Consider the following 23,884-nt stretch of genomic DNA (forward strand, 5'->3'; position numbering starts at 1 on the left):
TCGGAGGCAAAGATAACCGATGATGCACAAACTTTAGTATTCTCTAATAGTGAATAATAACAAACGCCTCACAACAAAGGGTCGTTTCAGTCCTCTTATTTGCAACTAAGTGAAATCAGACGCCACTTGCAACAGAGTAGACCCAAGCACAAAGGCCCCAGGGGATCAGAGAGTGCGCGTGCGTTTCTTTCCAATCAAATATGCGCGGTGACATGCAAACACCCTTATCCGGAGGAGCGCGGGCGCTCTGTTGTGCTCCGCGTTGCCCGTGCGTGCACAGCAGCAGCAGTCCGGGGCTCTGTGGAGGCGGCACGAATAAGCGAATAAGTTTCCTCGGCAGCGAATAAGGGCCGGGTGTTGTGACGTTCTGAAATCTAAAACAGCATTTACGCGTGAATGTAAATCTCCTTCGTGCAACGTCAGATTCATTGAGCACCACGAGCTTTACAGCCGGTGCGTGACGTCCGTCCAGAAGGTCAGTTTACAACATTTTGTGTGCGTGATTGTTTACGTTCAGGTCTCCTTAAAGGGTACTTAATGATGGTGATGTACTCATTCTGAAACTTTAAAAAGGGGTTCTCGTTCCAGAGCCAGTGATATAAGGCACACAAAACACGGGGGAAATGCTGAACTTATTATCACTGTATTATAATATGTGCAACTGTTGTCATTGTGTCGTGTTTTCAATAACCCATACACTAAGAAAAAAAAACGACTTTGTGCAGTTTTCGTCTTTCATTTGCCTTCTCTTTAACGGCACAGCGACAGAACTTCATCCGTGACTTGCCGCCCATCGCTTGACACGCGAACTCGTTCACATATGTCCACTTTACACTGCGGCAGATATTGGACGCAGCTCTGCTGGCTTTATACAGCTCGTATTATAATGGATGCAGAAAAATACAGACTACAAACTACTGGAGCAACAAGAAGTTGGTGACTAGCGCTTGCTGTGGCCGTTGATGTGTGAGCCTCCGCGTCGCCTGTCAGGGCGCCCAGCACAACTGCTTGTGAGTAGAGAGCCAGAACGCAATTTACGGGTCTGCGTTTAAGCGCTGTATTCTAATTCCCTTCACTCATAGGCGTCTTTCTAGCGACAGTGCGTGGTTTATCTGTTCGGGCAAAGGTCCACACAATTTGAGGTTTCAAATGATTCTGTTTTGCGTAAGGAGGCCTTCCTCTCCGCTTGGAGATCCATCGTCAAGGGCGGTGCGCCGGAAGCACCGGAAGCGCCTCACCGAAGTGCCCAGCACTTTCCCTTTAAATTCTCCCCTGGAAATGCGCAGGACGGTTCAGCTTTCCGGGAAAATGCGCAGAAATTAGTGAGGAAAAAATAAAAATCCTGAGGTAGGCCCAAAGCCCTCCTCGAGCCTGCTCAGGAGTGAGCTCAGTTCAACACGATTAAACAAAAATGGGCTCTCGCTCAGTGTGCTCTGGAAATGGTTCGCAGATGGAGCTTCGCTTTGCCACTCAAGATGCTATTGGCATGGAGATCATACAAGCTGTAGTTGTCTGTCACACGGGAGCTACCCCCCAATACTCCCTCTCCTTCTTTCTCTCACATGCTCCATTCTTTTTTTTTTTCTTTTTTTCAGTTTTATAGCCTAAACAACAAACACTTCTAATCCTGGTGTCACCGAGAATAAACACGGCTGCCAGTTTAAGAGACATCATTCACCGGGTTAAGAGATATCGCTCCCCGTGGCTTAATACGGTTGCGAGTTTGATTTGCGAGGACTCGAGTTAGGCAACGTTTAATATGGACGCCCGACTGTTTTCCTAGGCTCTTTAAACTTTGCCATGTCCCTGCAATTTCCCGCTTCATATTTTTACTATCCTAAGAATGCTTGTATATTTATGGTAAGATTTGAGACGTCAAAGACAATTTCTTTATACATGCTAATAGAGCGCGCCTGACATACATAATGGCACTTAATCAGAGGAATCATTTTCCCTCCCGAAGAGACATGAGCCAGTTGTTGTTCTAGATCGGGTTTCGCGTTTAATGAGAGAAAATTGGCATTTCAGACGTGCCGCGTTCTGACACGCAAATCCCCGAGCCTGCCCTCTCCACCTGCGAGCGATTCATTTATCGCCTAATTGAATTATACTTCTCATGGATAGCGCCCTTTTAAAGTCCAGACATGTGCTTTCGCTAAATGCGAGCGGTGGGGATTGCAGCTGCAGGTTTCCCAGCGCCGCGTCCTCACGTTTCATCCCACGCGTCAGGGAAGACTGACGCGCGTTCGGCGCTAATTGGCCGACGCGCTGCCCGACCGTGTTGCTCGGCGCGCGGCCTACCGGGACAAACACTTGCACGCGACTTGTTGGATAACTCCGCTAATGAGCACGTGGACAAAGTGGCCGTGAAGATGTCGGAGAAACCTTGATGTTCTGTAACGTGAAGCAGATGTTCCCATCTCCCAGCCGAAGCACGCAGCTGGGGACATGCTTGGAAATGCCTAACAGGTGTTCGTGCTCCGTCCGCCTGCACGTGTTAACCTCGAGCCTCTTAAGTCACCGAAGTCGCCCCGTGGTGCCGTTAAACATGTCAGAGTATCACGGATAATTATGAATGGCACAAACAAACGGAGAACCTGTCAGAGGGCAGGAAAGCGCTGGCGAGAGCCAACGAGTTAACGTCTTAACTCAGACTGACGCCGAAGTCATACAACTTAGGGTATATTTGTAAATAAATTGAATAAATAATCATAAACATTTTATTGAAGATAAGACATTCCGAAATATTTTTCTGTATTTTCGTCGCTAATTCGTTTATTAACCACTCCCCAATACTACTAATAATAACAGACAGAACAACAACAACAATAACGGCTATTATTATTAGCATTATTTAGTATTTTCATAATAATAATAATAATAATAATAATAACAATAATAATAACAATTATTATTCTAATTATTATTATTATTATTATTAGTTGTAGTAGTAGTAGTAGTTGTTGTTATTTTTGTTTTGTTGTTTATTATTGTCGTCCTCGCTGTGATTTACACGGAAGATTAGTGATTCGTCAGAGGTAAAATACCCACATGCGTTTTGATTTAACTTAATGAACGCCTCCGTGCCCATACCACAGAATATACTAATAATAGACGAGCCAGCTATTTTAAGCAGAAACAATCCAGCGTGCTGTACGAATATTCAATAACTCATCATGGGGTATTTTATAATAAAATGAACAAAACTAAGATTTGTAATAGAAGATTTCTTTTGTTAAAAATACTACTGTTTCATCATATGGCTTTTAAAAATTGAATTTGGTCTGTCATTGCAATAAATGGAAACGCGTATGTTTTGGAAAACAAAAACATAAAAACAAAAAACAGGCTGTTTGTAAATTTTGATAGCATCTCGATGAATCGCCAAAATCATTCTTTTACTCCTCGTCTGAGGACGAATTCCTGAGTTACACGCAGGCCTGCCCGATGCAGTGGAACATGAAGAACTGAGCCCGCGGCGGGTGGAAGAACTCTTTCATACACAGAAGATAACCTTTAAAAATGATAAATCAACCACAGCACTGTTTAGGCTCGCCATAAAGATACACGTCCGCAATTTCGACGGTTGTGACGGTTTTTATCGAGTCACAGATTTTTCAGCCATAATGTACTGTAGCCTGAGCAAAGTACGCTACTGTCTGGCTGTGATATAAAATTTCCTAATTAACAGTGACATGCAAGTAAGGTCACATTTTTTTTTAAATCGCTTGTGCTTTCTTTATTGACATAGATGACATAACCTCCACTCTCTGTTTGTTTCTCTTTGGTTTTTAAATTCTCTTTCGCTTTAATCGGCCCTCTGTCCAGTATCTGTGTTACAGACGCCAGCCGGTTCAAAGACGTACCAAAAGGCGTGCTTGAACACACACACACACACACACACACACACACATTAAAGCCACTGTCTCTTTGCTTCAAGTTAATGTCCTGTAACTTTCTTTGTGTAGAGAAACTTACTTTCGCAAGCATGCGTTATGAGAACGGATCTGACTCCTAGTCGAGCAGTACGTGGTCTTACTCAGCGTTTGAATGCGTGTAAAACGTTTAAAACTTAATCTAGGGCCGACCGACTCGTCGTTCTCTTAATGACTGCAACGCACGTCAGCGCTTTGGTGATGAGTCTTTAGCTGTGATTTTAGTCGACTATACAATCATTTCATCTTTGCTAAAGAGACTTAAAGTATTTTCTACAAGATACTTTCTACGCCTCATGCATTAAGTAGAACAAAGAGTGGGCCTTAGGATTGGCTCTTACTGTATTTCATTTCATGTCATTGTATTAGAAACTGTACTTAGAGGTGTATTTTGCGCCGTGCAGTTTAGTTGACTGGGCCCTACAAGGGAAACATATAAGGATAATGAATAAAATCACTAAACAAAGCAAGTAAAAATTGATAGCTTAACTGTGCATGTCTCTGTAAATAGTGTACGTAAAGCAGAGCTTGATTATTTTAGCACACCATATATCTTAATATAGTATTGCAATATACTAGTGAAGTTGTCAATAACATGAAGTATGTCATTGTATTAATAACTACGTATCACCCCGCCACACACACACACACACACACACACACACACACACACAAACACGCATCCAGGTGAGAATATCTGCGCTCTCCTCGACAATCAAATGTGTTCAGTGCTGCATTACACGGGTAGTGGCGGAGCAGGGATGGAGATTTCCTTACTAGAAACAACTACTTAGCTGAAGTAAACGATCATTTTCATTTTAAATGTTTTGCGCGGAGACACACATCTTACAGTTTTGAGAAAATAAAAAAAAAAAGGATTTAACTCAAGTTAAATTTATTCATAAAATGAATAAACGCCCATCAACAGCTACATGTGCGTCTTTGTTTCTGCACAAGTTTCGTCTCCTATATTTATCGAGGTTAAAGTTTGGGTCTGTTAGACCCACAGACGATGGTTCCAGAACAACAAAGCCGGGATTATTGCAGGAGATGGGAAGGAGAAGTTAGAGACTCGCTGGACGCCTGAAATCTGTTCACACAACTGTAAAACACGAGTCAACCGTCCGAGACGCAGCACTCGTTTCTAAATGCCCTGCTTACAGTAACGTACTGTCTTCCTATTTGTATTATAAGCCATTTAAACAGTAAAATAATTGAGAACGAACGGATACATTTGTTGGCTTTAAAAACCCTAAATAGGCATTTTACAATTCAATAACCGTTGTTCTAAATTGTTGAGCATATTGTAGGTTTTTGCAAACAGATTCCAACAAATATATATTTAGGCAAAAATATTGGTTACCGAGAGTAAAACAATGTAGTAAAAACGGCAGTGTAGACGCACAACTGATGAAGTTTCTTTGTCTGAAACATCTGGAAAGCCTTGTTTACTTGTACTACACTGCAAGTTTTACTTCCCTTCTCTCTCGCGTATGTGTGTGTGTGTGTGTGTGTGTGTGTGTGTGTATGTATGTTACTTAATGTTTATTGTTATTTTTCTTGGCTGTTAGTTCTATTATTAGCCCTGCCAATCTTCCACCGACACCTCACCTCACAAGGGAGGAGATGAGAATGCATTACACAATCATGCGCTCAGTGCATTGCACAAACATGCGCCCAGTGCATTACGTTTAGACTGTTTACAGAGACATCCTGATGAGAAGGTGGCAATTTAAATGAATGATCGCAATAGCTGAACATCGCCAACAGGCTAAAGTAACGAACATTAATAGATGATGCAGGTACCCAGGTTGATAATGTAATATTCGTATGAATCTTTAAAACTTTTATTTTATATTCAATATACAAGAGTTTTTGGTTTCGGCTTACACTTACACATGACTGTGCAATTGATTTTCCTGTTGGAATTGAAACTGCGTTAGGGCGCTAGTTCTGCAGCTGAACTGGACATGTGTGTTCCCTCGTCCCCTCACCCCTCCGAGGGCTCAACGAACACAATTCACATCATACAGTATTGGAACGGCCCTTAAGATGGCGTCGAAATTGGACCCTTACTTTGGTTGTTGGAAATGGAGTAAATCACATTTTGATTGCATTAAACTGGACATTGTGCCAGCAATGGTGTAGACTCATCCTATATAGCCTGTTTGGCAATCAATAGCATGAGGTGCATTTTTGATTGTGGACGTTTGCTTTGGAGAGTACGTTTTTCTTTTCGCTCTTTTCCATGAAGATATATAGCTCACCTTTTGCTTATTATGCCTGCAAGCACCACGTGTAAAGCGATTCATCGCAGAATCTAAATCATATTCATGCGCCACAGCAAACCTTGGCTGCTTCTCTTCATGTTCTTAGGATCATAGCTAATACTGTCTGCCCTGAGGACACTCGCTGAAGAGTGAAGCAGAAGAAATTATTTAAGTAATTGATGTGAAAATTGACAGATGTCTAGGAATCGTGCAATAAATAAGGTACAACCCCCGTAATATTATGTATATATATATAAACTGAATTGAACTATTATATTAGTCTCCGTGACATGTATATAATCAGCTTTCACACTTTAAATGTCATATATTCTCCAAGTCTGAAAGGTGAACCGTCCAAGTCTCCGTTCAAGCGTCAGTCGCGAACCTCGGTTACCATGCGACGAGCGAGCGTCATTAGGAAGAGTCCATCTCTCTGTTGGAGTGAGAACAGCTGCATTCGCACATACCATGGTCTGTGTTTGACATGTTGTATTTTTTAAAAAATTGACATGTTAATCATTGGATAACTAGACAATACACTTTCTTAAAACACATGTACCGTACAACGGTTGTTAGTATTTGTCGTAAAATGGCAAAGCACTGAAATGGTACATGCCTGTAGAGCGAAGATGGCGGCCGGTTGCTTAGCGCTTTTCTTTTTCTGATGGTCGGATTACCTTATTATCATCCAGGCTATTTCAGCTTCACTCATTCTTATTGCGTACATTTGTGCTTCCTTTGCGTACGTCGACAACATGTCCGACTCGGAAGAAGACGGCCAAGAGCGGCAGCTGAAGGTGGTACTGATCGGAGACGGAGCCTCGGGAAAGGTGCGGGATTAAAACTGCGGTTAGGGGAATTAAAACTCGGTTTAGCGGTATAAAGATGTGGTTAGCGGGGAGCTAGCACCACGGCTCTGCGCTAAACGGCTGTGTTATTAACCGAGCTCTTAGCCGACATTACACACTAGTGTTGTCCTGCACATATCGCATGTCTAAAGAAGCAGGGGATTTGACTGGAACAGCCTACACGAGTGACTGGGTTTATTTACCGCGTCTCGTAGTTAACCTAGTTAGCCTAGCTATCCTAGCCGGTAAACGCCAGGTCCTCAGCAATGCGATGCGGGTTAGTTAGCTAACTATGATAGCTGTGTGAAGCGCTGAGGGCTTTGGGCTTTTTAGTTAAGTTATAGGCTTTACATTATTCTCACGTTGCGTTGCATTCTATTCTTATTTACATTTTACACAATGTCCCAACTTTTTATTTTTTTGGGAAGTGTGTGTATATATACGAAGGCTGCTTGTCTTCCATGTAGTGCCGCAGGTTTCATTTCAACTTTGGTGGGGGTCACTGCTCACACCCTCCAACCTATCACATTATAAGTAGTGTGAACAGGATTTATTGGGGAGGACACCCCCCCCCCCCCCAAAAAAAAGAAAAAATACTCGTATGCTTCCGTGTTTTACGCAGTGATTACAGCTTCAGCAGAGGTCTAGCTCTGGTCATGTCAGCAACCACACATATGCCCATCAGTGCTGTGAAACTGAGTTCAAACCGTGTTAGAGCGACGCAGATGTGCGACACAAGCATCTTGATAGGACCAGTAATTCTCTGCTATGTGTAAAAGCAAGAGTCTCCCAGTCTAGTAGTTTCACCTGTGTACTGGAAAACTGGAAAATGTTTCTCTCACACTCTCTCTAGACACATGATTTAACCGGACATTCATCAGATTTCGGAATGTGTAGTAGCTGTGATCATTTATCAGACTCTTTCTAAAGGTGTAGTGTCCTTGATCTTTTGTGAGCGAGGTGGTCTGTGTTTAAATCCCACCCCAGGTCTGTCCTCAAGGCTGGCGTATGCTGGGGTAAACCTGCTAATGCTGCCTGGAGCTTAATCCAGTGGTGGGCTGGGGAAGAACTGATATCACTTGTGACTGACAGCATCTTAATGCAGAACATGACAGGCAATTAGAAGCACAGCTGTAAATCTGCGTACACACCACATAACTCAACATGCTACTGACACTCTCACAACTACACACACAGCACAAGTGTGGCCATCTGAGTGTGTGTGTTTGTCCATGTGTGTGTGGGGAGAAGAGGTCCGTGAGAAAAGGCAGAGCGTGCTGTATATATGCCAACCTCCATCGGACTGATGGAGGATAAGGACAGCAATGAATGGCTGAATGTGTGAGGAACAGAGAGAGAGAGAGAGAGAGAGAGAGAGAGAGAGAGAGAGAGAGAGAGAGAGAGAGAGAGAGAGAGAGAGAGAGAGAGAGAGAGAGAGAGAGGAGACTGCCCCAGTGTCTTGTCTTTCTTAATGTAAGGGTATCTCACTAATACACATCTACATACACAGCAGTATAGACCAGTACCACACACACATGTGCACAGGCAATGAAATTATAAAAACAAAGCAAGGAAATAAAAAGCAGAGATGTATAAATAAATCACACATCCAAAAACCCCAAAACACATGTACAACACCATACCTAGCCTGCTTCATTGTGTACTAATCACACTTACACATACCCAGCCTGCTTCATCGTGTACTAATCACACTTACACATACCCAGCCTGCTTCATCGTGTACTAATCACACTTACACATACCCAGCCTGCTTCATCGTGTACTAATCACACTTACACATACCCAGCCTGCTTCATCGTGTACTAATCACACTTACACATACCCAGCCTGCTTCATCGTGTACTAATCACACTTACACATACCCAGCCTGCTTCATCGTGTACTAATCACACTTACACATACCCAGCCTGCTTCATCATGGACTAATCACACTTACACATCCCCAGCCTGCTTCACCTTCTACAAATCACACATACGAAACCATACCCAGCCTGCTTCATCGTGTACTAATCACACTTACACATACCTAGCCTGCTTCATCGTGTACTAATCACACTTACACATACCCAGCCTGCTTCACCTTCTACAAATCACACATACGAAACCATACCCAGCCTGCTTCATCGTGTACTAATCACACTTACACATACCCAGCCTGCTTCATCATGGACTAATCACACTTACACATACCCAGCCTGCTTCACCTTCTACAAATCACACATACGAAACCATACCCAGCCTGCTTCATCGTGTACTAATCACACTTACACATACCTAGCCTGCTTCATCGTGTACTAATCACACTTACACATACCCAGCCTGCTTCACCTTCTACAAATCACACATACAAAACCATACCCAGCCTGCTTCACCTTCTACAGATCACACATACGAAACCATACCCTGGCTGCTTCATCGTGTACTAATCACACTTACACATACCCAGCCTGCTTCATCGTGTACTAATCACACTTACACATACCCAGCCTGCTTCATGTTTCACTAATTTAATGCATGTTGCTCTTTGGCAGAGGGCCTTGAGCTCTTGTGAAGGGTTTCAGTGCGCTGAACCCTAGTCGACAGAAGATGTTCTCCCTCTCCTACAAAGCTGCTATGAATGAAAGATCACATATCAGAACTATTTTGTGAACACATATGCAAAGAAAAATATTGATGATAAAATCGTTCTTCTCTGACAACCACAACTGGCATGCAATTTGAAGTCAAGACTTCAGCAAACCCCACAGACCCTTCAGTAGACCCTTTAAAAACCACCCAGAAGCCAGGATCTCTGCAGGGACATGGTGGGACATGTTTCTGCCTTACTAGGGTTAGGGTTAGAGGGTTAGAGTTAGGCTTTGGCCTATGGTTAGGTTTAGGTTTAGGGTTACAGTTAGGGTTAAGGCTTGGTTTGTGGCTGGGTTAGGGTTAGGTTTGGGTTAGGGTTAGGCTTTCAATTAATGTTAAGGTTAGGGTTGGGGTTAGAGCCAGGGTTTGGGTTAGGGTTAAGGTTAGGATTAGAGTTATGGTTAGGGTTAGGGTAGGGTTAAGATCAGGTCTTAGGTTAGGGCTAGGGCTGGGGTTAGAGTTAGGGTTAGGGTTAGGGCTTGGTTTGTATCTGTTTTATTGGTTTGTGACTGTCTACTGCTGGCCTCTGTTTTTTTTTTTTGTTTTTTTTTTTTTTTTAACCAGGGCACCTGTGCACTTATTACACACACACATGCAAACACACCTAAAGACGCACATACAGTTGCACACTTATGTATACACAAGCATGCACATTCAAACATATATGCTTACATGCACACAAATAGATACATATGTAGACACGTATACACACACACACACACTCTTGAATGAATCAAACTCTCAGTCATGGGCCAACTCAAACTGCACTTGCAGCAGTATCACTGACTGGGTTGCTAGCTTTCTCTCGAACTCTCCCTGGAATTCTCAGGATTATGGGTTCAGGATTATGGACTTGCAGGATTATGGAAATGCAGGAATAAGTGAGCAGGGTTATGGGCCTGCACGGGTATGGATATGCTGGGTTACACGCAGTGTGTGTGTGTGTGTGTGTGTTTGTGTCCATGCAGTTTACCCATGGGAACTGATAATTTCACACATGCACAAGTGAAAATTACCCACATGTACACATGACAGTTACACATACACACCTGACAATTATACACATGTACACGTGATAGTTACAGACATGCACACATCAGTTACCCACATGCACACGTGACAGTTACACACATGCAAACGTGAGTTACACACATGCACACGTCAGTTACACACATGCACACGTGACAGTTAGAAACACGCACACGTGACAATTACACACATGCACATGTCAATTACACACGTGCACATATGACAGTTACACACATGCACACGTGACAGTTACACACATCTCCTGACATTGCCATGAAACAGCATAAATGAAAGACCATCCCAAAGTACACTATAAAACTCCACACACACGGCCCGCCACATTAGTCCGTGTTCTTGTGTGTGTGTGGGTGTGTGCTCCAGCCAGAGGTTTGGCACTATGACATGCTCAAACAGAGGACTTACAGTACAGTAATACTATCCTTCAGTCTGTATCATTTTAACCAGGAAACTGAACAAACAGCTGGTTCACAAAAAACACCACGGCAACAGAGTTGCCTGGTCACCTCATTGACAGAGACGTTTCATGTCCTTCACTTCGATCCAGCAAATCGAATCAGACATTTAAGCGGCCATTGCTGCTTCTGTTTTAGTCAGTCCATATAAACGTGAACCTTAAGACATAATCTTGTTTGCTTTGTGTGTTTTGGTTGGATTATTTTCAGCTCTAGCGGCTCTAGAACTGGAACACATAAGTTAACAGCAGTGCTAGTCCCAGACATAAGACAACGATAACAGCAGTGCTAGTCCCAGACATAAGACAACGATAACAGCAGTGCTAGTCCCAGACATAAGACAACGATAACAGCAGTGCTAGTCCCAGACATAAGACAACGATAACAGCAGTGCTAGTCCCAGACATAAGACAACGATAACAGCAGTGCTAGTCCCAGACATAAGACAACGATAACAGCAGTGCTAGTCCCAGACATAAGACAGCGATAACAGAAGTGCTAGTGCCAGACATAAGACAAATGACCCTGATTCTGAGGATTCCAATGTTAGCACAGATAACAGAAGATCATGCGGGACCACAGTGTAGGAATTTAAAATTCTTAAATATGGGCTGAGGCACAGCATGAGGTGGATATACTCTGTGTGTGTGTGTGTGCGTGTGCATGTGTATGTGTGCATGTGTCTGCGTGTGTGTGTGCCCGCGCGTGTGTGTGTGCGCATGCATGTGTGTGTATGTGTGTGTGTGTGTGTGTAAGTGCTCTGCTATAATTCTTTAATGCTTACAAAGAATTACACAGATCCAGAAAAGGCTGATGCATTAGAAAATCTGTTTCTCTTTTCTTTCTTTCTTTTTGTTTCTTGGGTGAATTACTTTGTTGATTCATGCGGGAGCAGGGTTTTGAGGGGATTCTCCCTCTCTCTCTCTTTCTCTCTCTCTCTCTGTTGATTCATGCGGGAGCAGGGTTTTGAGGGGATTCTCCCTCTCTCTCTCTTTCTCTCGCTCTCTCTTGATTCATGCGGGAGCAGGTTTTTGGGGGCATTCTACCTCTCTCTGTCTCTTTCTCTCTCCCTCTCTCTCTCTCTCTCTCTCTCTCTTGCTCTCTCCCCCTCTCTTGCTCTCTCTGTTGATTCATGCAAGAGCAGGTTTTTGAGGGCATTCTCTCTCCCAAAAACTGAAAATCCTTAGTTGGGATAATATGTGACTGCAAGAGAATCCAGGAGACGTGTGTGCCAGAATAAGGGTTCAGGAAGTAGACCATCACTGCACACCTGCTGTCTCCTGGGCCTTAAACATAACACGTGAACGTTAACCGGTAGACTAAACATAGCACGTGAACCTTAACCGGTAGACTAAACATAACACGTGAACGTTAAGCGGTAGCCTAAACATAACACGTGAACGTTAAGCGGTAGCCTAAACATAACACGTGAACGTTAAGCGGTAGCCTAAACATAACACGTGAACGTTAAGCGGTAGCCTAAACATAACACGTGAACGTTAAGCGGTAGCCTAAACATAACACGTGAACGTTAAGCGGTAGCCTAAACATAACACGTGAACGTTAACTAGTAGCTTAATGGTCGGTGCTGTTTGTCGCTGCTGTTTGATGGTGCTGTTTGCCGGTGCTGTTTGACGTGTCCATGTGCAAAGAGCCTGCATCATAAGAGTGGCTGACAATCAGCCATCGGCTCTACCACGCTTTGGATATGTTTAAGATCAAGCACATATTCAAACGTTTGAGCTCTAATCATTACATCTTGCATGTTCAAATAGCTTAGTGTGTAGATGGCTTGATTGCCTGATTTTTAAGTTGATGGAAATTTTCATGGAAAGGTTCATGAGTTTTAATCCTCCCACCTCTCTCTCTCTCTCTCTCTCTCTCTCTCTCTCTCTCTGTGCCACACAGACATCACTCGCCACCCAATTCGCGCAGGAAGCTTTCGGGAAACAGTACAAACAGACAATAGGGCTGGATTTCTTCCTGAAAAGGATCACCTTGCCAGGTGAGGTGCGCACACATACACACGCACACAAGTGCACACGCACACACGCACGCAGACGCACACATGCACGCAGACACACACACACGCGCACGCGTGCGCACACAAGTGCACACACACGCACGCACGCAGGCACACACGCGCACGTGCACACACGCGCACGTGCACACACGCGCACATGCACACACACGTGCACACACACACGCGCACAGTCAGAATCTGGATCTGCTGATGATTGCTGGACCTGCTGATGATTTCATCCTTAAAGGATCCGTGTTGCACACATGTGCCCTTTGAAGGGTGCTCTGCTCGTTATGCATGCATCTGTGGCTGAAGCACTGCATAGGGCAAGGGCACTACTCAGGCTGTAGGCAGGACAAGGGCACCACAGGCTGTAGGCAGGGCAAGGGCACTACACAGGCTGTAGGCAGGGCAAGGGCACTACTCAGGCTGTAGGCAGGACAAGGGCACCACAGGCTGTAGGCAGGACAACGGCACTACATAGGCACTACATAGAAACATTACGTATGTAATGTTTAAATGTAAGTAATAAAAAATATGTATATAAACATATAAACATTACAACCACAGAAAGACCTGTTGTTAGTTACAGGAAAAAAAAATTGCATTTTAACAACTCTGATTGTTTTGATCACATTACAAGCTAACTTCATTACACACTTATATTGTTTTCCAAATCTGCCATTGAAATGTTTTGTAAATTGATACCGCCACCAACATAAGCTGCTTTTTAATCAGTGGATTTGTATGAAATGTTAGCTAACCTGCTGGGCCTCTGCTTCATTTGTCTGGAGGTCTTGTGTTTCATTTTGTCTAGAGGCTCTGTGCTTCGTTTGGTCTAGAAGGCCTGTGTTTCATTTGGTCTAGAGGCTCTGTATTTCGTTTGGTCTAGAATGCCTGTGTTTCATTTGGTGTGGAGGTCTTGTGTTTCATTTAGTCTAGAGGTCATGTGTTTTGTTTGGTCTAGAGGTCTCGTGTTTCGTTTGGTCTAGAGGTCTCGTGTTTCATTTGGTCTAGTTTGAATGCTGCTTCACTAGGCCTGCAGCTTGCAGGGGTTTGAAGTGAAGGGGCTTGAATATGAGGGAGGGAGGTGTGTGATGTTACAGGTCTGGCCTGTTTCAATAGTGTTGATGCTCTTGAAGACTCTTTTGGAGTTCACCCTGGTCCCTATATATATATACACATGCATCATCTTGCTACCCAAGCCGGGCGATGCTAAACTAACAGCAAAGCCCAGCCCGGCGCCTGCCTGGTAGCCAAGTGGAGGGAGGTCCTCTCCTCTGGGAGCCTGCAGATCTGTGTAATCTTTCATCTCAATACACAATATGAAAGTCATTTTTATTGCTAAATATGTTTATTTTATTTCTCCTACATTATTACTTCTATTGATTGCAAAAATGTTGATTTTTTTTATTGTAGTTGGTGCTAGTTATAATATCTAGGGTATTCATTATGTATGGATATATTATAATATCGAGGGTATTCATTATCTATGGATATTTATTATAATATCTAGGGTATAAATTATGTATGGATATATATTATATCTAGGGTATTCATCATCTAGGGTTATACATTATAATGTCTAGGGTATTCATTATGTATGGATATATTATAATATCGAAGGTATTCATTATCTATGGATATATATTATAATATCGAGGGTATTCATTATCTATGGATATATATTATAATATCTAGGGTATTCATCATCTATGGTTATACATTATAATATCTAGGGTATTCATCATCTACGGTTATACATTATAATATCTAGGGTATTTATCATCTATGGTTATAAATAATAATATCTAGGGTATTTATCATCTATGGTTATACATTATAATATCTAGGGTATTCATTAGTTAGGAAGCCTACAGGTGCATTGCCAATTATTTTCTCACGAAACACTTTATTTACTTATTTGTTTATTTCTTTGTTTATTTCCTGCCTTTTTAAAAATGAATCAATATCTCTATACAGCTACTTTTAGTAAATAAATATAAAAAGTGTCAATTGTCAAAATAAAAAATGAGAAGTGATGTTCATGACAAATCACGGAAAAGCCTCAGATGTATGACATCTGAACACATTAAAGATTAAAGTAATTTATACTTGATACAGGCTACAGTGGATGTATTTGGTATAAGGTACATTATTGGACATTAATAATATGTATTTGGTATAAAGTACATTATTGGACTTTAGTAAAGTGTATTTGGTGTATGGTACATTATTGGACATTAGTAATATGTATTTGGTATAAGGTACATTATTGGACATTAGTAATATGTATTTGGTATAAAGTACATTATTGGACATTAGTAAAGTGTATTTGGTGTATGGTACATTATTGGACATTAGTAACGTGTATTTGGTATAAAGTACATTATTGGACATTAGTAATATGTATTTGGTGTATGGTACATTATTGGACATTAGTAATACACTGCCTGGCCAAATACACTGCCTGGTCACACACTCATATTTTGTTGGACCGCCTTTATCTTTGATTATGGTACGCATTTGCTGTGGCATCATTTCCACAAGCTTCTGCAAGGTCACATTTCTTTCTTTCCAGAGTTGCATACATTTTTCCTGAAGATCTTGTATTGATGATGGGAGATTTGGACCACTGCGCAGTCTTCTCCAGCACCTCCCAAAGATTGTCAATGGGGCTCAGGTCTGGACTCTGTGGTGGACAATCCATGTGTGAAAATTATGTCTCATGTTCCCTGAACCACTCTTTCACAATTTAAGCCCGATGAATCCTGGCATTGCCATCTTGGAATATGCCTGTGCCGTCAGGGAAGAAAAAATCCACTGATGGAATAACCTGGTCATTCAGTATATTCAGGTAGTCAGCTGACCTCATTCTTTGGGCACATAACGTTGCTGAACCTAAACCTGACCAACTGCAGCAACCCCAGATCATAGCACTGCCCCCACAGGCTTGTACAGTAGGCACTAGGCATGATGAGTGCATCACTTCAGCCACCTCTCTTCCAAACACCCTGCACCTTCTAAGGCGTCTGGCAAGGACGTTAAAAGGCCGACGGCTACTTTGACACTCCAAAAGAAGGTGGAATTGTTGAATATGCTTCGTGAAAAGAAGAATTTCGTGGCTGTAGCCTGTCATTACGGCATCAATGAAAGGACGGTAGGCTACATCCAGAAAAACGAAGTGGCTATTAGGCGTATCGTTTCATCAAGTTTCTGTGAAACTGCTAAAAATGTATCCAATGTTAGGAATAAATACATCGTTAGGATGGAATTGGCATTAGTATTGTGGATCAACGATTGCAGGAAAAAATACATCCCATTAGCTGGCAACATTATCAGAGAAAAGGCACGGAATCTGTACCAGCAGTTTTCAATGGAAAAAGGCGCAGAACTACAACCAGGAACATCAAGGGACACTGAATTTTGTTGCCAGTAGGGGATGGTTCGACCGTTTAAGGCCTTGTACGCGAAGATCTCACTTCAACATCTTGTGAGTGCAATGGACGCATACGAGAACTTCACGCTAAAGGGGTACTGGTGTGAATTTACCATCTCAACGTGCCTGTCTGTCATACAAAATGCCCTCAAGGAGATGAAAAAAGAAACACTCAATGCATGCTGGAAGCCAGATTGTGTGCAGGATTACAAGGGCCTCTCCCCCGATGAAATTCAGCATTAGCCGTGAGACTGGCTAAATTACTTGGTGGCGAAGGTTTTGACGACATTACCGAGGACGAAGTAAATACCCTCATCGATGCTGAACCTCTGACGGATGCCAATCTGGAGGAGTTGACGAAGTCTGCCAGCAAAGAAGATGTGGAAGCAGAATTGGAGACAGAGGCAGAGGAAGAACAGGGCCTGACATTGGAATGTTTGTCTGAGATCTTGAGGACAGCAAGGAATGTGCAAACGATGGTTGAGTCACGGGATCCTCAAATGATTCGGGCATTAAAATTTAACAATGGCTTTGATACGCTGCTCCAGCTGTATAAAAATCTCCTAGACACCATGAAGAAAGAACGGCAGCAACTTCCGATAACAATGTTATTCACAAGGGCCAAAAAAACCCAGAAAGAAATCCCACCAGAAGATATGGCTCCTGTAGTAGAGCCAGAAGATGAGCCAGAAGAATCATCTACTTTTATCAGTACAATTTTAAAGGGTGATGTAAATTTTAACATCAATTTTGAAATGAACTTGAAGTGTTTTGGGGACATATTTAGGGTTTAACATATGAAGATAGCTCTTTATAGGCCTTTGTTAGTTGTCCGTCCAAAATTCACGTATTTTCAAAATTCAGGAGGGTGGTGGGGGGGGGGGTCTAGGAACATAACCCCCACAAATTTGAGGGTATTACTATACATTATTGGACATTAGTAATATGTATTTGGTATAAGGTACATTATTGGACATTAGTAATATGTTTTGCATTTGACTTGTTTAGAGTCTTGGACAGCTCTTGCTATTATGAAGTATTTATTTTTCGTCATGTTTGTTGAGGTTTCGCGAAGCGCTCTATTTACTGCAGCACTGTGAATGCCGTGATTCATGGATTGATCCAGACAGTTCTTCTGGAGACACGGGAGACACTGTGTAGTTTTCCTCCCAGCGGTGGAGCAAAATGGGTTTGACATATTGAACATAGAGCTCACACTTTTCCCGGCAGGGTGTATTCCCAGCGCAGTTCCCATGTAGGAGGGGCGATCAGCGAAGCCTCATGTTTTTGTTTTCACGCTCCCATGCACTATAACTCAGCCGTTTGTGTGTGTGTGTGTGCGTGTGTGTGTGTGTGCGTGTGTGTGCGTGTGTGTGTGTGTGTGTGTGTGTGTGCGTGTGTGTGTGTGTGCGCGTGTGTGTGTGTGCGCGTGTGTGTTTGTGTGCATGTGTGTATTTGTGTCCGTGTATGTGTGGGTGCATGCATGTGTGTACGTCTCTGCGTATGTGTGTGTGTGTGTGTCTCTGTGTGTGTGTGTGTGTATGTACATGTGTGCATGTGTGTGTGTGCGCATGTGTTCGTTTGTGTAAGTGTTGGTATGTACGTGTGTGTGTGTGTGTGTGTGTGTGTGTGTGTGTGTGTGTGTTTGGGAAACATGGGCTCTCATTTTTACCACATCAGCAGAATCTACCCAATGGGGTTCACTTCCCGTAAAGACTGGATTATAGAATAAATAAGGAAGGAGTGTTTTTCATGTAGCTGAGTGAAGAAGAGTGAGATGAACACACACACACACACACACACACACACATGGAGCTCTTCAGTGTGGCTGTACTTGTGTACTCTGGGTGCAGTGACTGTGACACTGTAAGCTCCCATCTGGGAGACAGGGGGTAAGAGGGTAAGAGGGAGGGGGAGAGGGGGTAAGAGGGTAAGAGGGAGGGGGTAAGAGGGGGAGAGGGCACCCTTTATCAGATTGCTTAATCTGTACCTCTAGTTAGTCTTCCCACAGTTGTGTAGATTTCTTTCCTTTCTCTTTCTCTCTGTAAATAAACGTTTATAACACACATACACACACACACACACTTCTTTTCTCTCACTCCACAAATGTTATTGTCTGCTTTTTCTCTCTTAACAATTTAAATGTTTAATTATCATTATTTTTATAACCCTACATTTTCCTGCACTAGTTGTTTCACAGACACTGGCATAGCACAGAGAAATACAGAGAAAGAGAGAGACAGAAGGAGAGAGACAGCGAGCACAGGAAGCTAAATGGAGTGTTTATCCTTAAACTCTCTTCAGTTCTGTCAGTCAGAATTCCACAAAAAATACTTCAGGTGAGAATACTGTGAAAATGAGCTTTACTTTAATTTCACATTACTTTTGAAGACATGCTGGAATAGTTTGTTCTAACAGTAAAACACAACTATGCTTTACAAACGTGTTCACTGTAATTAGAATCTGAGATAATTCTGTGGCAGCAGTGAGTGTATCTTGGCCGTTTAACTTTATTATTATGACATAAACAGTCTTAAAAAGAAACTCAAAACACCTGCAAATATAAACACTCTGACTTGGATTAAGCAGATTGCTGGCTCACGTGGAATTGTCAGGAATTCATCTTGTGTGAGAAGTAGGTAAATGATACTCAGCTGTCTACTCTAAAAATGGCAGTGATTGGTAGATATTCTCACTCCAGAGGTTAAGATAAGAAATTTCAATTGCAGACATCATAATTGTCACATTTTTTATTATGTCTGCATTTTTAAGTGTAAATCAACTGTAATTCTAGATTTGACTCTGGGTTGGAGCTAGTTTTACTAGAGTTGTAGTTTGGGTTTTGTAGGACCCTGCATGGTCTGAGTTGGTCAGGGTTGTTGGAGTTGAGTTGGACGGGGTTGATGGAGTTGAGTTGGTCAGGGTTGTTGGAGTTGAGTTGGACGGGGTTGATGGAGTTGAGTTGGTCAGGGTTGTTGGAGTTGAGTTGGTCAGGGTTGTTGGAGATGGGTTGGACGGGGTTGATGGAGTTGAGTTGGTCAGGGTTGTTGGAGTTGAGTTGGTCAGGGTTGTTGGAGATGGGTTGGACGGGGTTGATGGAGTTGAGTTGGTCAGGGTTGTTGGAGTTGAGTTGGACGGGGTTGATGGAGTTGAGTTGGTCAGGGTTGTTGGAGTTGAGTTGGACGGGGTTGATGGAGTTGAGTTGGTCAGGGTTGTTGGAGTTGAGTTGGACGGGGTTGATGGAGTTGAGTTGGTCAGGGTTGTTAGAGATGAGTTGGACGGGGTTGATGGAGTTGAGTTGGTCAGGGTTGTTGGAGATGAGTTGGACGGGGTTGATGGAGTTGAGTTGGACGGGGTTGTTGGAGTTGAGTTGGACGGGGTTGATGGAGTTGAGTTGGGCAAGGGTTGTTGGAGATGAGTTGGATGGGGTTGATGGAGTTGAGTTGCTCAGGGTTGTTGGAGATGAGTTGGATGGGGTTGATGGAGTTGAGTTGGTCAGGGTTGTTGGAGTTGAGTTGGATGGGGTTGATGGAGTTGAGTTGGGCAAGGGTGTTGGAGTTGAATTGGACGGGGTTGTTACAGTAAAACCAGAAGGACGCCTGTTGGGCAGCGTGTGCATGGTCATGTGACTGGCTTGACTTCCATGGTAGCAAAATACATCGCTAAAGTGCAGGAGGTTTACTCCAGAGCTCGTGTGACCTCCAGAAGGTTTACTCCAGAGCATGCGTGACCTCCAGGAGGTTTACTACACAGCTCACGTGACCTCCACGAGGTTTACTCCAGAGCGCACGTGACTTCCAGGAGGTTTACTCCAGAGTTCACGTGACCTCCAGGAAGTTTACTCCAGAGTTCACGTGACCTCCAGGAAGTTTACTCTGGAGCTCGTGTGACCTCCAGGAGGTTTACTCCAGAGCTCACATGACCTCCAGGAGATTTACTCTAGAGCACATGTGACCTGCATTGTCTACATTACTAGACCACAGTGATTCAGCAGTGTGAAGATTCACCCCCAACACTCACACACACTGAAGAAGAGTTCATACTGTAGGGTGTGCCGGCTTAGTGGGCCTTGGAAGCTGGAGGCTCCAGTCAGAGAGCAGGGTTCGGAGAGCTAGCCAGCCGTAGCTTTATTGATCTTTTTAGCATTTAACTACAGGCCATCAAAGGATTAGCAACTAACGGCATTTCTCACGCAAAATGTAATCTTTGTAAGGTCCATTACTGTAATACAAGCACTGATTAATTTACTTTTAATCAGATTGATGTACACAAATTGAGGACGGTTATGAAAATCTACAAAGCATGATAACATATTCCTCCATTAGGTTGTGCAGCTGACTCATGCTGAGCATGCGCAATGTACTGACCTACGAAAACTACGGCCACAACATAACAGAATAAACATAACAGTGAATAAACATAGAATAATAAACATAACAGTGACATGACAGAGGCGCTATATACTTCCTTACACACACGCCCAGTCAGATTTATTTATACAGCGCTTTTTACAACACACATTGTCAGAAGAAACCTCAGGAGGGCCAAGACTGAAGAGAGAAGTCGTTCTCCACTAGGTGGGCCAGTTAGTAACCACACACACACACACCACACACACACACACACACACACACACACACACTCACACACTCACACACCAGAAGCACTGGCTTTACATTATAATACTGATATCAGCTTTAGCATCCCATTTCTTCCCTTAAAAAGATGTAAAGATGTATCTAAAAATACACTTATTTATGAAAAGGAAGATGAGAGACACCAGTAAAAAGAACGCAACCCCCATGTTTAGTCGTGTCCGGGTTAGATACACATTCTCATGTCATGGAATAATTGATGAGAATTGTTCCATTATAGAATGTGTTACTATCATCTGCTGTTCTAGGAAACCAGAATGTCACTCTGCAGGTGTGGGACATCGGGGGACAAACCATCGGAGGAAAGATGCTGGATAAATATGTCTACGGGGCTCAGGTACACACACACACACACACACACACACACACACACACACACACGGCCTGAGGTCAGCCGGGTGGCTGGGGCTTCACGGAGGGTCTGCACGGAGCAATTGCGCCAGGGAGTCTGCGTGGGCCGTCTGCATGGAGAGTCCTCACGCACCCTCCCAGCTCCTCAGACTCTAGTGCCACCTACTGCTCTGTCTCACACACTCTCTTGGTGCACACACACACTGACATACTCGAACCCTCAGACATTAACATTGTTAGCTGTTATTATAGCGTTAACTTCTGCCATGTTTGTAGAAGATTGACATACGCAAATGAGTGCTCTAATAAATCCCAACATTCATCGTTCTGGACTGTGAGTGTGGGTTACTTTCTGGGTTCGTCGTTTGATTCATTCATTTGATTAAAAACGATTATTCCGAATGAATCAGTGTTTTAAGAACAAAGGCCAGAAGTTTAGTGCTTAAACATGCTCCAACCCCCCCACACACACACCACACACGTTGTGTACGTATGTGTGTGTTTATGCAGGCATGCACGTGTTTGCATCTGTGTGTGTGTGTCTATCTGCGTGCATGCGTGTGTGTGCAGGCATGCTGGATAGAAACGGTTACAGTGCTGCCAAAACTCTGCTGGCCTGGAACTAAAACATCTTTATGAAACTGTTCAGCTATTATTAACTATATCAATATTTGGACTGAATAAATAATGTTTGTGTCTTAATAATGTGTATATAGAAATATAAGTCTAATATGTCATGTTGTATGTTTTGAATAATGAGACTATACAAAATTATTCAAGTATAATTGCAATGCTCTTTTTGTAAGTTCTAATGTGTGTGTGTGTGTGTGTGTGTGTGTGTGTGTGTGTGTGTGTGTGTGTGTGCGTTTTCAGGGTGTTCTCCTGGTGTATGACATCACTAACTCTCAGAGTTTTGAGAACCTGGAGGACTGGTACAGCATGGTGAAGAAAGCAAACCAGGAGTCAGATATACAACCAGTTATAGCGCTGGTGGGAAACAAGAGTGAGTTCACACACACACACACACACACACACACACAACCTGTCATAGCACGGTGAAACATCATTCCAGTTCCAGTTGGAATACACACACACACACACACACACACACACAATACATTTTTTGCAATACATTTACATTAGGATGTGGTTATGTGAGAATGTTAATACTCCTGATAATTTAATAATTTAATCAATTCATTTCTAAAAGAGTTGTGTATTTTGTTCTTGTGTTTATGAAAGCTTTCTCCTCCATGGCTCTCTGTTGCCAAGCAATCACGTCCTTGTAACTATCAATCGGCCATGTCCTCTGACCCTAGTGAGGTGGTTTTAGCTTGCTAATTTAGTCCTGAGAATGTCTCTTGCAGGTATCATATATGTCACACCCTAACGTGTCACCTCATGTGCTGTACTACTGACATTTTTTTTAGTATTTAAATGAAACTGTGAAATATGTAGAACATAATAAACAAAATGATTATTTTATCAGTGGCATCAACACTTGTGTGTTAGGTGCCTGAGCAGACCTGTCTGTGTTCTGAGACAGAATCTTGTTTAGTGTTTACGCTGACCTGTCAGTCACTCCTCAACACCCCCAGCTCCGTTAAATAATTAAGGGTTAATACGTGCGTGTGCATGCGTGTGCATGCAGCCACTGCTACATCATAGTTCATTATACTACACTTATCTCACTGACCCTCAGTTAGCCTTCTCAGGACACACACACACACGCAGTATCAGTGTGTGATGTATGATTCTAACTGCAGATGAGTGATTCTCCTTGTCTTACACCCACATCTTCTGTGTTTACTCTGCCAGGGTTGCCTGCCTGCATGCTGCGTTACTCCCTGTGCTGTCTGTCTCCTCCTGTCCTGTCCTGTGCAGTCAACTGCTTTTAACAGATGCATTTTAAAGACACCACCAAGAAATATAGTGCTTACTCCCAAAGGAAACTACAGTCCGTTATGCTGCAAGTATTCTATACTAACATGTAATAAAATATAAGACAGACGTGTGTGCAAAAACACAGTGAAGATTAGAGGGTTTTATCACATGTAGGATCAAAGTGGTCTCACACTCTTCTCCCTGATGAAGCCATGAAGGCATGTGTGCTGACGGTCATTCGCGCAAATACTACGTATCCAACTCTAGCTTGGAGTTCTCCAGTAATCAGCTGATCTTTAGTAGTCAGGTGATCTCCAGTAGTCAGGTG

At 43.0% G+C, this 23,884-nt stretch overlaps 1 protein-coding gene across 1 annotated transcript in view; it reads left to right on the plus strand.

Annotated features, from left to right (window-relative positions):
- The first annotated feature begins 6,809 nt into the window (after positions 1–6,809).
- Positions 6,810–23,884, plus strand: part of rab28 (RAB28, member RAS oncogene family) — a 39,756-nt gene continuing 22,681 nt past the window's right edge. The window contains exons 1-4 of the mRNA XM_027023121.3: positions 6,810–7,035; positions 13,113–13,209; positions 21,570–21,658; positions 22,546–22,675. Of these exons, the coding sequence (XP_026878922.1) occupies positions 6,961–7,035; positions 13,113–13,209; positions 21,570–21,658; positions 22,546–22,675 (391 nt within the window). The 5' untranslated portion in view covers positions 6,810–6,960. The remainder of the gene's footprint in view (positions 7,036–13,112; positions 13,210–21,569; positions 21,659–22,545; positions 22,676–23,884) is intronic.

The sequence above is a fragment of the Electrophorus electricus genome, chromosome 3, assembly GCF_041902795.1.
Source record: "Electrophorus electricus isolate QZ-2024a chromosome 3, ASM4190279v1, whole genome shotgun sequence".
NCBI classification, from domain to species: Eukaryota; Metazoa; Chordata; class Actinopteri; order Gymnotiformes; family Gymnotidae; genus Electrophorus; species Electrophorus electricus.